Here is a 12,206-nt window from a genome sequence, read left to right on the forward strand (position 1 = left end):
GTGTAGTGTATACTACTGCGATGTTGTCGAAGTAGGCTCGGGTCGGAACGAATTTCGCTGTAAAGAAACAAAGGTTTTTAATACATGAAAAATTATCCCAAAGAAGAAACTTTGTACAGTTGTAGAATGAACGCTTCTTAGTAACATATCAAAAGTTTACCGATGCAAACCTTGTGCGTCACGCCAAAAACGAGCAGTTAAGCCCAAAATGTCAATTTTTTGCAACGATCCACAATAATGGATATTGCAAATGCAGTTTATGGAGTAGACTGACAGAATGGAACCCAAAATAATCTAGAAACATTGCCCTATTTGAGGATAGTAATCAAAAGTACACAGTTTTAACATCTTTATATTAAATAGACAGTTTAAATCATTAAAGTTGAGAAATTCATTTTCATTCAATTTTACGGAAAAGTTAATACATCTTACATAAATATAAAGAGCCCTACGTGAAAATCGCTTTGAATAAACGTTGTTGCATATTTATTCTTCTTTAAATGGGTATATTTTTTAAGGGTCTCATACAATTTGTTTGACCCCTGAAGCTATCCGAGCCGTGTAGTGTATACTACTGTGAGGTTGCCGACCGGCTTGGGGTCGGGACGATTTTCGCTGTTAAGAAACATGGAAAATTATCCCAAAGCAGAAACTTTGTACAGTTTTAGAATAAACGTTTCTTAGTAACATGTCAAAAGTTTACCGATGATCCCTTGTGATCACACGAATAACGAGCAGTTAAGTCCTAAATGATAATTTCCCAAACGATCCACAAAATTGTGTTTCGTAAATAATTTAATAACTCTATAAATACTTTTTTTTAGTAGGCTCCCAGTATACAGAAAACTTGGTTTGTCCGCAAACGCCATACTACTACGGTAATAGGAATATGAAATCACTATAGACAAGATTTTGTTCCGTTTACTATGGTGAAACCAGAGCTAACCGAGAAATGACCGAACGTCCCGGAAAGTTGTGATATTTGATGATATTGCGCGAGTAGCACACCCGTACGTGACTACAGAGAATGGATAGTTTCCTAAACCGTTAGGATTTCTGGTACGAACACCCTCTCACTGGTAGGGTCATAAAATACGGTCAAACACTTGCAAAAACATCCACCACCGCTCTTTGCCACTAGCAATCCAACGACGTCAGCTAGGCGCAGCACTCAAATACATTAACTTATTAAAAAAAAAACTGAATATGTAATGCTACCTATACGTTTTACTACACAACTCGTGTTTTATTTATTTTCTGGAAAAAAAAACCTATTATTATAGGAATTATGTTGTAAAAGTGAAAAAAAAAAAAAAAACTCAGAGTACATTTACGATGAATCGTTTTATTCAATTTTTATGTAGTAAACTGATTTTAAAGAAGTAAATATATAATTTTTCATTTTGTCGAATACAGGCTACATTAAATTTGTGCATTGTTCTGATCGAAAATAAAACGATGTATCAGAAATAAAAAAATTTTGATGCTAAAAAAATAATTTTTAATAATAAAATTTTTGAAACAGAATAAATCCATGCAGATATAAAACCAGAGGTCCTCTAGAGTTTTTCATTTACAAGTTCCAAGCAGAAATTGTTTATTGTTAATTTTATTGTATCAAAAACATTCATTTAAGAAAAAAATGCATATCTCATTACATGTAACATAAATAAACCCTCTCATATGAATTAGCTATGTTTTAAGTAATCCCTAAATAAGACCAAGTTGAATGAGTGTCGCAGTACGCAGTGTGTCGCAATGCCGCGCTGGAACGGCGGTGGCCGTGAGAGATCAGTACGGCCGCAGTACACTGCAACGCTCGGGCCGCTTTAATGAGCCAACTAATTACGTTAGACACTTTATAAATATACTGTCTTAAAGCTAAAGGTATAACCAAAAACCTTTATTTGGACATTTTTCGCATTGGACTCTTCAAATTGGTGTAAATAGTATTTTTATCTGAGTGGCAAAGATAAAAAATAATATGTCATGAATTAATCGCTTAATATCACATCTTTAATATTAACAATTTATGCTTTTTACAACATTAATGGCTGTATTAGAGTCTCAAGATTATTTTGGTAGTTTTATGGACAGTCTAAATTAAAAACTGTACAAATGGGTAGCATTTTAATGGACTGATGTAAGTCGCTGTCATCTAGGACTTAAATGCAAATTTTCGGTGATACACACAAGGTCTACAGCGGTAAACTTTCGGTATGTTATTAAGCATAGTCAAATCTACAACTGTGCAAAAATTCAGCTTTGGACAAATTTTTCACAGGTTTGTGGCTTTTTAAGTCTTGGTTTCCTGGACTATAACTGCATGAAAAATGCCTCTTCCAGCCGTCAGGAGTGTGGGAAGGTAAAAGAGGTAGAGGGACTTTTTTTTTTTTTTTTTTTTTTTTTTTTTTTTAGCGTGGCGGGGCGCTGTGAAAAGAAAATGAAAAAGGGGGGGGGGGGGGGGTGGAGTTGAGCCGGAAGCAGCAGTCGAGGCATTCCTTTTTGGTTTAAAATGTGACAAATTGACGGGTGAAGGTGGCGGGGAAACGAGGGTCTGAAGGGTCAGCAGTATAAAAAAAAAAAAAAGCGCTGCGCAGTCGCGGCGTAGCTACACCCGTCATTTTTTTTACAACTTCATAAAAAAATCAAGCACGGATAACCCGAAAACCGGATAATCCAGGCCCGGATAATCGAGAGTTTACTGTACTTAATTTTACAAAATGATCATCATTCATACATATACATATATGTAAGAGGATGGTGTAAAAGTAATATTTGGACGATTTTAAAGATGTCTGTTTGATGATATGCATATTTTTTTTAGAATATTATGGATAACAGAATCTGACTGTTAAACAAGTGATAATTAATCAAATTTCTACTGTGATTAAGTAATTATGATTCATTGTATGTTCTCATATAACATGGTACGTAGTTAATTTTAATTTTGAAATCACATTTTCTATGCAGAAAATATGTTAGCGCGTATTTTATTAATGTTCACCAAGGTATTGTACATTTGAAGTATAATTATATAACCAAAATTAGAATATTTATTGATTTCGAAAAATATGTAAGTGAAACGACCAATTAAGGAGTTGAACTTTTTTCACTACTCGTACATTACTTCATTTTTGATCCTTGACACCTAGATACGGATTCAAAGGATATATTCGAGGTATTCTTTTGGATTTGAACTTGAAATTCAAATTCGAGAAAATTGGGATATTACTATTAAAATATTTAATTTTTTTGTGTGCTAGTAATTGTTGGCAGGGTTTTATGTAAATATCGTTACCATGAAGGCTTGGTTTAACCTAGAATGTTGTTATTGTATTTTATATATTACTAATCTCTTATTTCTCTGTAAATTTACCATGATAGCTCTTTTGCATTTGTTGTTTGGTCAAAATATTTGTCACTTATGTTAATTTAATTTTTAAAAAAGGAGATATCTGTGTGATTTTTATTTTTATACATTGTTTTTACAGTATAACCCTGTTATAATTTTCCTGCTTATATTGTTTTTCTGCTTATGACGTTATGAAGTCCCGAGATTTTCCCCATAAGGGTAATTTATTTACTTTTTGCATATACGTAATGTTTTCTAAATGGTGCATTTTCTGCTTATAAAGTTTGCTTTCTAAAATTCAATAAACGCAAAATTAAGAGATTTAAATATTTTACTGTTATACACATATCCCATCTGTGAAGTTTGACATGTAAAAAGGTTAACTTTATATTTTACTTAGGTTTTGTTTACAATCACTTTATACCATAGGTATAGATTGTTCAAATAGGATTGTAAGCAAAGACAAAATGTAAGAGTGCCAGAACAATAGTGTTACATGTTAGTGCTGGCTAACAATGTGTTTTTAATATAGTAGTGAAGGTAGGTACATAACATTCGTAGTTACATGTATGTTGGCTCCCTTATCTTTTTTTTTATTTTTAAAAAGCCATTTTAGTAGAATTTGACATGTACATATGTAGTCTTAAAAATATTTTAATTTACCAACTATTCTATTATGGCAAAAAAAAAGTGTTTTTTTATTGCAGAGTTTAATTTATTTCATCGGTTGGTAGGAATCCGAAAATTACACATTTTCAAGTGGCGAAAGAATTGGAAATAGGAATTCCCACTCTAAACCTTGTCACAAATCATGAGAAAATTGTATAGAAATGAGGCAGTGAGTCTTTAAAGACAAATAAAATAGAAGCTATGAGATTGAAAAGTTGTTGGCTTGATTAAGCAAATTTGAGCTTTAGTGTACCTATTGGTGGTTTTAACATTATATTGGTTTACATTATAACAGGATTCCACGGTATTCATATAAATGGTGTATTATTCAACAAATATGAAACTAAAATATTTCTTAATACTTATTTCACCAAAATATTCTCATCTTTTCTGATACCTGATGCACTTAAACAGAACTAATCAAAAAATTTTTAATCAAGCCACTTCCTGCAATACAGCTGCTACTTCAAGTGATGCGGAATCAAGTTTCCACACTGAAAGGTTTATTTTAGAAAAATATATCAGCAAATTTTTGTGTTTGAAAAATGTGCCAACTTTATTAATGTAAAATGTGTAACTTCAGAGAAGCAAGATCAATAAACATAAAATTAATTCCCACTTCATCCCCCCCCCCCCCCCCCCCCCCCCCAAATTCTAATTAGTTTATACATGATGGTAAAAAAAAAACCCTTATTCTAAATAAATTGCAGTCAATGAATTGACCATGATAAAATATAACATTTTTGTGGTTTGAGTTAATTTTTGTCAAATTGCTGATTGAGTTGGTGCTTTTAGTTACATTTTGGTGCTAAATGGTGTACCTATAAACATTGAATTTTGGCTTTGCGGTGTAATTTTGATTTTATCGCAATTCTCCGTATAATCTTGCCCCTAATAATTACTTATGTTTCTCTTTAATCTGTATCCTGATGGGGAATGTAGTGTTCCACTATTTTTCGTATTCAGTGTGCATTTTATTTTATTTTTGTGTCGCTAAGGTTGTATTACCCGTGCTCATGGCTTGCAGCTGAAGGTGTACGTACCTCACGTGATGGCCTGCGGTCACAGCTGCATGGTACACACCCGGATACTCGCCGCCAGGGCCCTGGTGCCTCTCGTCACGCCCAACGTGTTCGTCACGTACGTGTCCCAGATGTTCCGGGAGGTGTCCGCCACGCAAGGCGTTCTGCAGAACCGCAGGCACGGGCTCCTGCTGCAGGTTAGAGCACGCCCAGCGCTGAGCTTGCCGAGAACCCCGGCCATTTGAGGCTCTTGTCTCACGCACCATGTTTATTATTTTTCTTCTGTTTTTCCATCATATTTAAGAGCTAATTCTGAAATTTCAACTCGATACCTACCTTGCATTTGTTGTTCTACCAAAAAAATATTTTCAACAAATAATAATTTATTGTAATGTCATGGGTAGGGATAAGATTTTGTGGTTTTATTTTAGGTTCAATCCCATTTTTAAAACTGAAGATTTTGGTTTATTGTTTTAATTTTTTTAACATTGTCTTTATTCAGAAAAAATTGTGTACAATTTAATAATACTATAAAACTAGAATATTTCGTAGTAGCTATTTATATTTTATCAAATTGTCTCATTTTGACTGACACTCTGGATGCTTTTATACAACAAAATCATTAGTAATAACAGTAAGCATGTCTAGTCCAGAACTACTCAGAAAATATATATCAGCAAATGATTGTGTCTATGAAAAATGTGTCAACGTCATTAACGTAAAATCATGTTATAAATGAAAAAGATTCAAGATCAGACAATGTAATATTAATTTTTCCAAACTGTTTAGTTCACACATTTTGGTACAAAAATTATAGATAAATAAATTACATCCAATGAATTTACGATAATTGTCCAATTGCCGATTGTTTTCATATTTTTAGTTAGATTTCCTTGCTAAATGGTGTATTAAGTGTACGCTTGTGCTAATATTTGCTTTCGAACATCAAAATGAATAGTTTATTATTTGTATTTGAACCAATTTTGAATACTAACACTTTGAAAATGAAAATATTCAGTCATTCCCAAAAATCGGGAAAAATTTCTGAATCGCTGAGTTTTTTCCTCTAGGGTGCGTACAAAATTTCTACAGGACTTTTGTAATGTTTTATGATTATTTATGTAAAGATTTTCCCTTTAAATCTGTCCATGTAAATTTTAAGACTAATACAGTAATGTCGGATTTAACACAATAATTTGGAAATACAGTAGAATCCCGCCGATGCGACCCCCCTCTGATGCGTCCATTCCGTTTATACGACCGTTTTTTGAGAAACCGTGAAAAATTTGAGCAGTGAAAGTCGAAAATTTGAGTAAAATCAGCTGTAAAACAAGTCTGTTACACTTTTTTGGGCGCTATGTGTTCACGTTTATCTTGGCGAGCGCTGTACTGTAAGCAGGCAGGCATACAAAAGACTGCTAAAAATAGATACCACCCCTCTAGACTGTCCAAGCTAGCCAATACCGGTAAACTGTGCGCATCACCTGATAGCATCTACGCGCGCGTCTATTGCCGTCCCGGTCCCGTGCCTTTGTCTTGCGACTGGTTAGTGTGATCTTGCCAGCTGCATCTCAGGTGTCACTGGCCACACAAAGCTGTGTTCACTGTGTTAACTACGTCGCCAGGTGTTTGGTTCTCTGCTATTTTTCTGTAACATCGCTGACTTCGCACATGCGCAGATAAACAAAAAAAATGTGTGGAATTATGCTATACACCTCGGACTCGCATACCCCGAACAATGGGTTCCGATAAATACTCGCGCCAAGTGAATTCGCGTCATGCGAGTTCGGCTATGCTAGCAGGCTGGTGGTTATTTTCGTTCAAAACTTGGCGAAGGAACTTGTGTGGATCAGGTAGAAAACATTCGGCTATAAACGAAAGATATAAGAACAATGCTATCCTGAAATGCTGTGACATGTTTTTGGAGTAGATAATCACAGCGACAGACCGACAGGATGCGCTCCCGCCCTTGCCATCAGTGATGTTTATTTTGACAGCTCAAGCAATTATCTTTTCCACGTCCCTTCACAGCGTAAAAAAGAAAAAAACACGTTAGAATGTAGATGGAAAAGTAACTTTGCAGTAAAATAAATATATTTACGGCCCTGCAAAATTTTTCTATTCAATAAAATTCATGGTATTAGTGATTTTTCAGCAGAAACACCTGTGTGACTAATAAAAAAATTGTATCATAATAACTTATAACGTATTTATTAACGGCGAAGGACAGTCGTATAAGCCCATAAAAATATTTATTTTACTGAGAATGGACTATACAACCTGGCTTTTGTCGCACGCGGTGTAGGAGGGGAGGAGGATGCTGACAGTTTCTCACGCAGAAGGTTGTAATAAGGGAGGGAATGTGTTGAAATGTTAGTTGGAAAAAGAGGGGGGGGGGGGGGGGGGGGGGGGGTTTACATGGCTTTTGGCTCTGGGAGGGATCAGCCTTGAAGAATAAATTAGCAGGGGATGGAGAGGTAAGCGTCACGTCACGTATGACGTCAAGCCGCCGCTACCGCCAGCCTGGCCGGACGAGTTTGGTACGCTCTCGCGGAAGCGACCACAGTGGCTTTTCGTGCGGGCGGGTAAGATAACATGACAGCTGAGACGGCTTTTCGTGCGATAGTGGACGCGCCAAGCTCGGCTAGACACTGCCCGAGCAGCATTCACGTCTATGTATCCGACGATGCGGCGACACCCCGAATTCTCTATTGCGACCATTCCGTTTATAAGTCCGTTTTTCCGGAAACGGTGAGGGGTCGCATCAGCAGGATTCTACTGTATTACTAACACCTACTTTATCAGCTAACATATTTCACTGAGAAGAAAGTTTGTCAGGTCGTTAAAAAAATATATATTAAACTATCAGCATACTGATAAGGATAAATACGTGTTCCTTAAAATTACACAACACAGATGTTAAAGTTGATAGTTTTCAAGCGATCAGAGGCTAGAAACACTTAATGCTAGTTCTGTGATTAGTTTCGTTAAGAATGTGGTAGCGAAGAGAAAGAAACGTGTATAGATCTCATGGAAAATAACATGCAGCATACTCATAGTAAAGACTCCTAAAGCCTAACACGCTATGACGTTTTTCTGGTGGATAATACGCAGTGAACGACCGGATACAGGCCCACATACACACACACTCCAAGCTTAATGACAGTTCAGGCAATTATCTTATCACACATGGCTCAAAAGAAAAAGTCACAAGTGGAAAGAGGGGGAGGGGGGGTGGAAGTCTACCTCTTTTATCCAAGCACTTTTCTCACCAGCTGGTACATTGTGATGTGTAGAAGAGTCTCTACTACTCTCCAAAAAAAGTATAGCAACTTTTGTTCGATTGCTAAAGATTTTCTAATCCTACATAGATTGTATCACTAAGTAAATACACTAGAGTCCCGTTATAGCGAGGTGTCACGGTTCCGGGTTTGATCCTCGCTATAACCGTGTCCTCGCTATAACCGAATTGGACAAATTTTGGCCCACAAAAAATAAAAATTAACCGAAAATAGCATAAAAATTGTATTTAAACCTGTATAACTGGAAAATAACAGGTTATATTAACGAAATCTTAATTTCTGTGAGCAGATGTGTGAATTCTCTTTAAAACGATACCCCATAAGTACGGATGCGATCACCGATTGCGTCAAAATAACCAGAATACCCTACCACGCCACGTAAGTATAGCATCTCAGCCCGCGGCCGACGCAGCATTGTCCTGCTATCTATTGCCGACGCGGGCTGTCTGCTGGCGGCCATGTTGGTTCGTGATGTTGCAAACAGGTGGTGCTAGTGTAGCGCGACGATTTAATTCCTTACAAAATAGCAGGAGTGTGGCTGCGGCATCGCACGTACGCCTCAAACGAAATAGTTGCTGGAAAACTATACTTTTTCATTTAAAGAAACCTGTCAACTTTTTTAGAAAATAAATTTGGGATTAAACTCAAACCATCACCACCCCTTTCCTGGACAAATACCCCAACAACTGACCGAAACAAAAGTTACAAGAAAACTGTCCTAGCGATTCGGAAATAAATACTGTAGTGCCTACTAGAGGTGTAAAAGTAACGAAAAAATGCGTACCCGTATGTATTCGTTACTATAACAATTAGTACTCGCTACTATCGTTACGTTACTCGTTACTTTTGATACCGCATAATTTGCTATGTTATGTTGCAGCAACGAATCCAGTCGTATTGCGTACGCGTACAGTATGACGTCGCGTAAATAATAATAAATAGAATATAAACAATTAATAGTTTTTGTTAACCAAGAAACAATTAAATCTCATTAGAGCGGCTTTTTAATATTATCTCTTTTAAGATAACAACAAAAAAAACGTGAAAATATACGCGATTATAAAAACAAAAACATACATATTTCTAATTTGTAAAAATTACGTTGTTTCTGTTCCAATATCAAACTTTGTCTACACACGGTACAGATAACTAACGGAAGTTTGATAAAATAAAGAAAGGACGGGATTCTATTTTTAAAGCCACGCACTTAGGTGGCGACTGCACGGCTGAAGAATGTGACAGGCGTCAACGGCAAGATGTCTAGTGGCGAGCGAGAGGGGTGGAGATAAAGCAGACAAATAACAAAAGCGCGCTTCAAGCTCTCATGCCGTAAATTCCTCAAAAATACCTCGTTATAGCCGTGTTCACGCTATTACCGTGCTCGCTATAACGAGATTCTACTGTATACATATGTTATATTGTAATGCGATGTGATAAAAAATTGTTTTTATGAGAATCCAGTTACCTCATTCTCGTTAATATTCATAAGTGAGGATAATTTGGTATTCGTATTCAATTTAAATTTGAACCAAAAATAAAAACTGATATTAGCACAGGCCCAATTAAATGATAATATCTTGGTGTTACGTATATGGTGTATTGGCGTGCTTTGCAGTGTTATTTTGGTTTTTATCGTAATTCACCATTTAATCTTGTCCCTAGTTATGGGTGTAAAAGGTCACGTAAGTCTTTGTAATTATCATTACTTGCCTACTTGCTCTTAAATAAATGATGAAATAAATGAAAAAATAAACATGGCATATGAGACTTCAGTCTTAACGACAGAATGTTGTGCTGGTTAACCTGTGAAGTTACTGTTTTGGTAATATCGCCATGTAACCACCCATCGGCGTACTGTAACATTTTTTGGTTGTGTAGTCAAAAACAGTGAGAGGTCTTTAATCCGCTATAATATGGTTCAGGCCATTCTGTAATCACTAATCAGGTATGAACCAAGCCGCTCATGTACAGATTTTTTCGGGTGGGTTCCGGCTGTTGACCTTTGCTACGAGGTCACTTTACTGACCTGTCTGCATTTTTGTTTTTTACTTAAGATTTTATTGCTTCTGTTGGTTTTTTCGTTAGTACAGTGTTGCCTGTTTTCTACTGGGTTACATTTCACATTTTCATATTTGGTATTCTCGTGGCAACTATTTTGACGTTTGATAGTCTGCAAAATCGCTAATCCATTATGACCATAATCTTGAAGTGCCGGATTAAAGACCTTTCTTTGTATTGGTTGCACGTAAAGAAGAATAATAATCCTAAACTGTGAAGTATCATGGGGACATGCTGTAACAAATTCACTTTGTGTGTGGGCGTACAAAGATAAAACACTTTTGCTATCATTTATTTGCCCTTTAATTTTTTCTCCCCCAGATTGTTCACTTGCTGCAAGGTGCATCCCACACTGGCACTGTTGGTGATGAAGTTCGACTAATGGTTGACGCCTGGGTGGCGAAGTCAGAGTGGCTGCTCCTTGCCCGTGCCGGCATCAGCTTAGTGACTCAGGAGACCTATTTGAGAGTGCTAACACTCCTCGGGGCTGACTACTTCTCATCCATTCAAGCAGCAACATGGTTGAAGTTTTATGAGCACCTCGAACGGGTGGTGTTCGGAAACACAGCTTTGTGCGGCATGATCGGCAAGCCAGTGTTCGAAAAGACCGCTACTTCGCTGCTGCTTCAGATCGCCGTTTCGATGGACACAGAGCCCCGTGATATTTCGCAGAGACTGGGAAAGATCCTCGTCAGGCTGCTCGAACATCCGGAAGTCGAAGTTGTCATGAGCGCCCTGCGCTTCGTCCTGGGTATCTTCGACAATGTTGACGAAGCTGGCGGCGAGGACGAAGACTTGGGGCTGGTGCAGGTCCGAAGCTGGAACCCGAGTAACAAGTTGCAGCTGATGGACGAAATCAGGTTGCACGCAGAATTGCTCCAGGCAGTGGCAGACCTGGCGTTGCGCGACAGCATGTACCCTCCTTGCAGGAGGTTGGTCTTTAGGCTGCTGTACCACTGTCGAGAAGCATTTCTGATGGCGAGATGGCATGATGTGGACAAATCTGACTTGCTACTTCGTCTCTGCAGTGAAGAGCATGAGAACGTCAGCTACACTGTGCTGCTTTCTCTTGGTGCTTTCATGCTAGTCCACCAGGAGCATAAACGAGAGGTGACTTTGTTACATACTTAATTATAAATTATACAAGTTAGACATTTTGATATCAGGTTTTAATGATTGTTAATACATTTTATTGCTAATGATTTGATGTCCTCTGAAGTCCTTTCTTTTAAAACTGTTGGAAGAATGCTAGTATTTTGTATTTATTTATTACTTTGTGGACACCATCAATAACTTCATTTTTGTTTACTTTATCTGTTACATATTGTGCGAAATTTATATTATCCGACAGGCTCATTGCCTATGCTTCAGCATAGCAGCTAAGCAGACTGTAAACATACATAGGTTGAGATGTTTTCTGTGCTGGAGTAAATAGTCTGTGTGATAAAAATGAAACAGTTTACTGTGCGAGTGCTCCCAGTTGTTTTGTTTAACCCACCCATATAGTATTTGAAGAAATTAATATATTGTTAAGTCTGCTCTTACTGAGTTGCAGTCCGTTCTTATCTCGTACAGCTACCCATCTCCTCGGAGCAAGCCAGCAAGATGTGTCAGATTTTGCTGGAGTTCTCGTCACCAGAGAAGCCACAGTTGTGTCGACACAGTGCAGCTAAAGTCTTGCTGCAAAACAGCTACCTGCTCAGTGAAACTGTGCCTTTTCTCTCAGGCAAGCAAATATGTTTTTCTAATGAATCAAATTGTCTCTAACACTTTTGACTATTTTTTTTGTTATACAAAGAA

At 37.2% G+C, this 12,206-nt stretch overlaps 1 protein-coding gene across 2 annotated transcripts in view; it reads left to right on the forward strand.

The window, feature by feature from the left end:
- LOC134528266 (tRNA (32-2'-O)-methyltransferase regulator THADA) overlaps positions 1 to 12,206 on the forward strand; it is a 38,272-nt gene that overhangs the window by 10,771 nt on the left and 15,295 nt on the right. For both annotated transcript variants that reach the window (XM_063361742.1, XM_063361741.1), the window contains exons 6-8: positions 5,052 to 5,243; positions 10,728 to 11,516; positions 11,982 to 12,132. In XM_063361742.1, the coding sequence (XP_063217812.1) occupies positions 5,052 to 5,243; positions 10,728 to 11,516; positions 11,982 to 12,132 (1,132 nt within the window). The remainder of the gene's footprint in view (positions 1 to 5,051; positions 5,244 to 10,727; positions 11,517 to 11,981; positions 12,133 to 12,206) is intronic.

This window comes from Bacillus rossius, chromosome 1, assembly GCF_032445375.1.
Source record: "Bacillus rossius redtenbacheri isolate Brsri chromosome 1, Brsri_v3, whole genome shotgun sequence".
NCBI classification, from domain to species: domain Eukaryota; kingdom Metazoa; phylum Arthropoda; class Insecta; order Phasmatodea; family Bacillidae; genus Bacillus; species Bacillus rossius.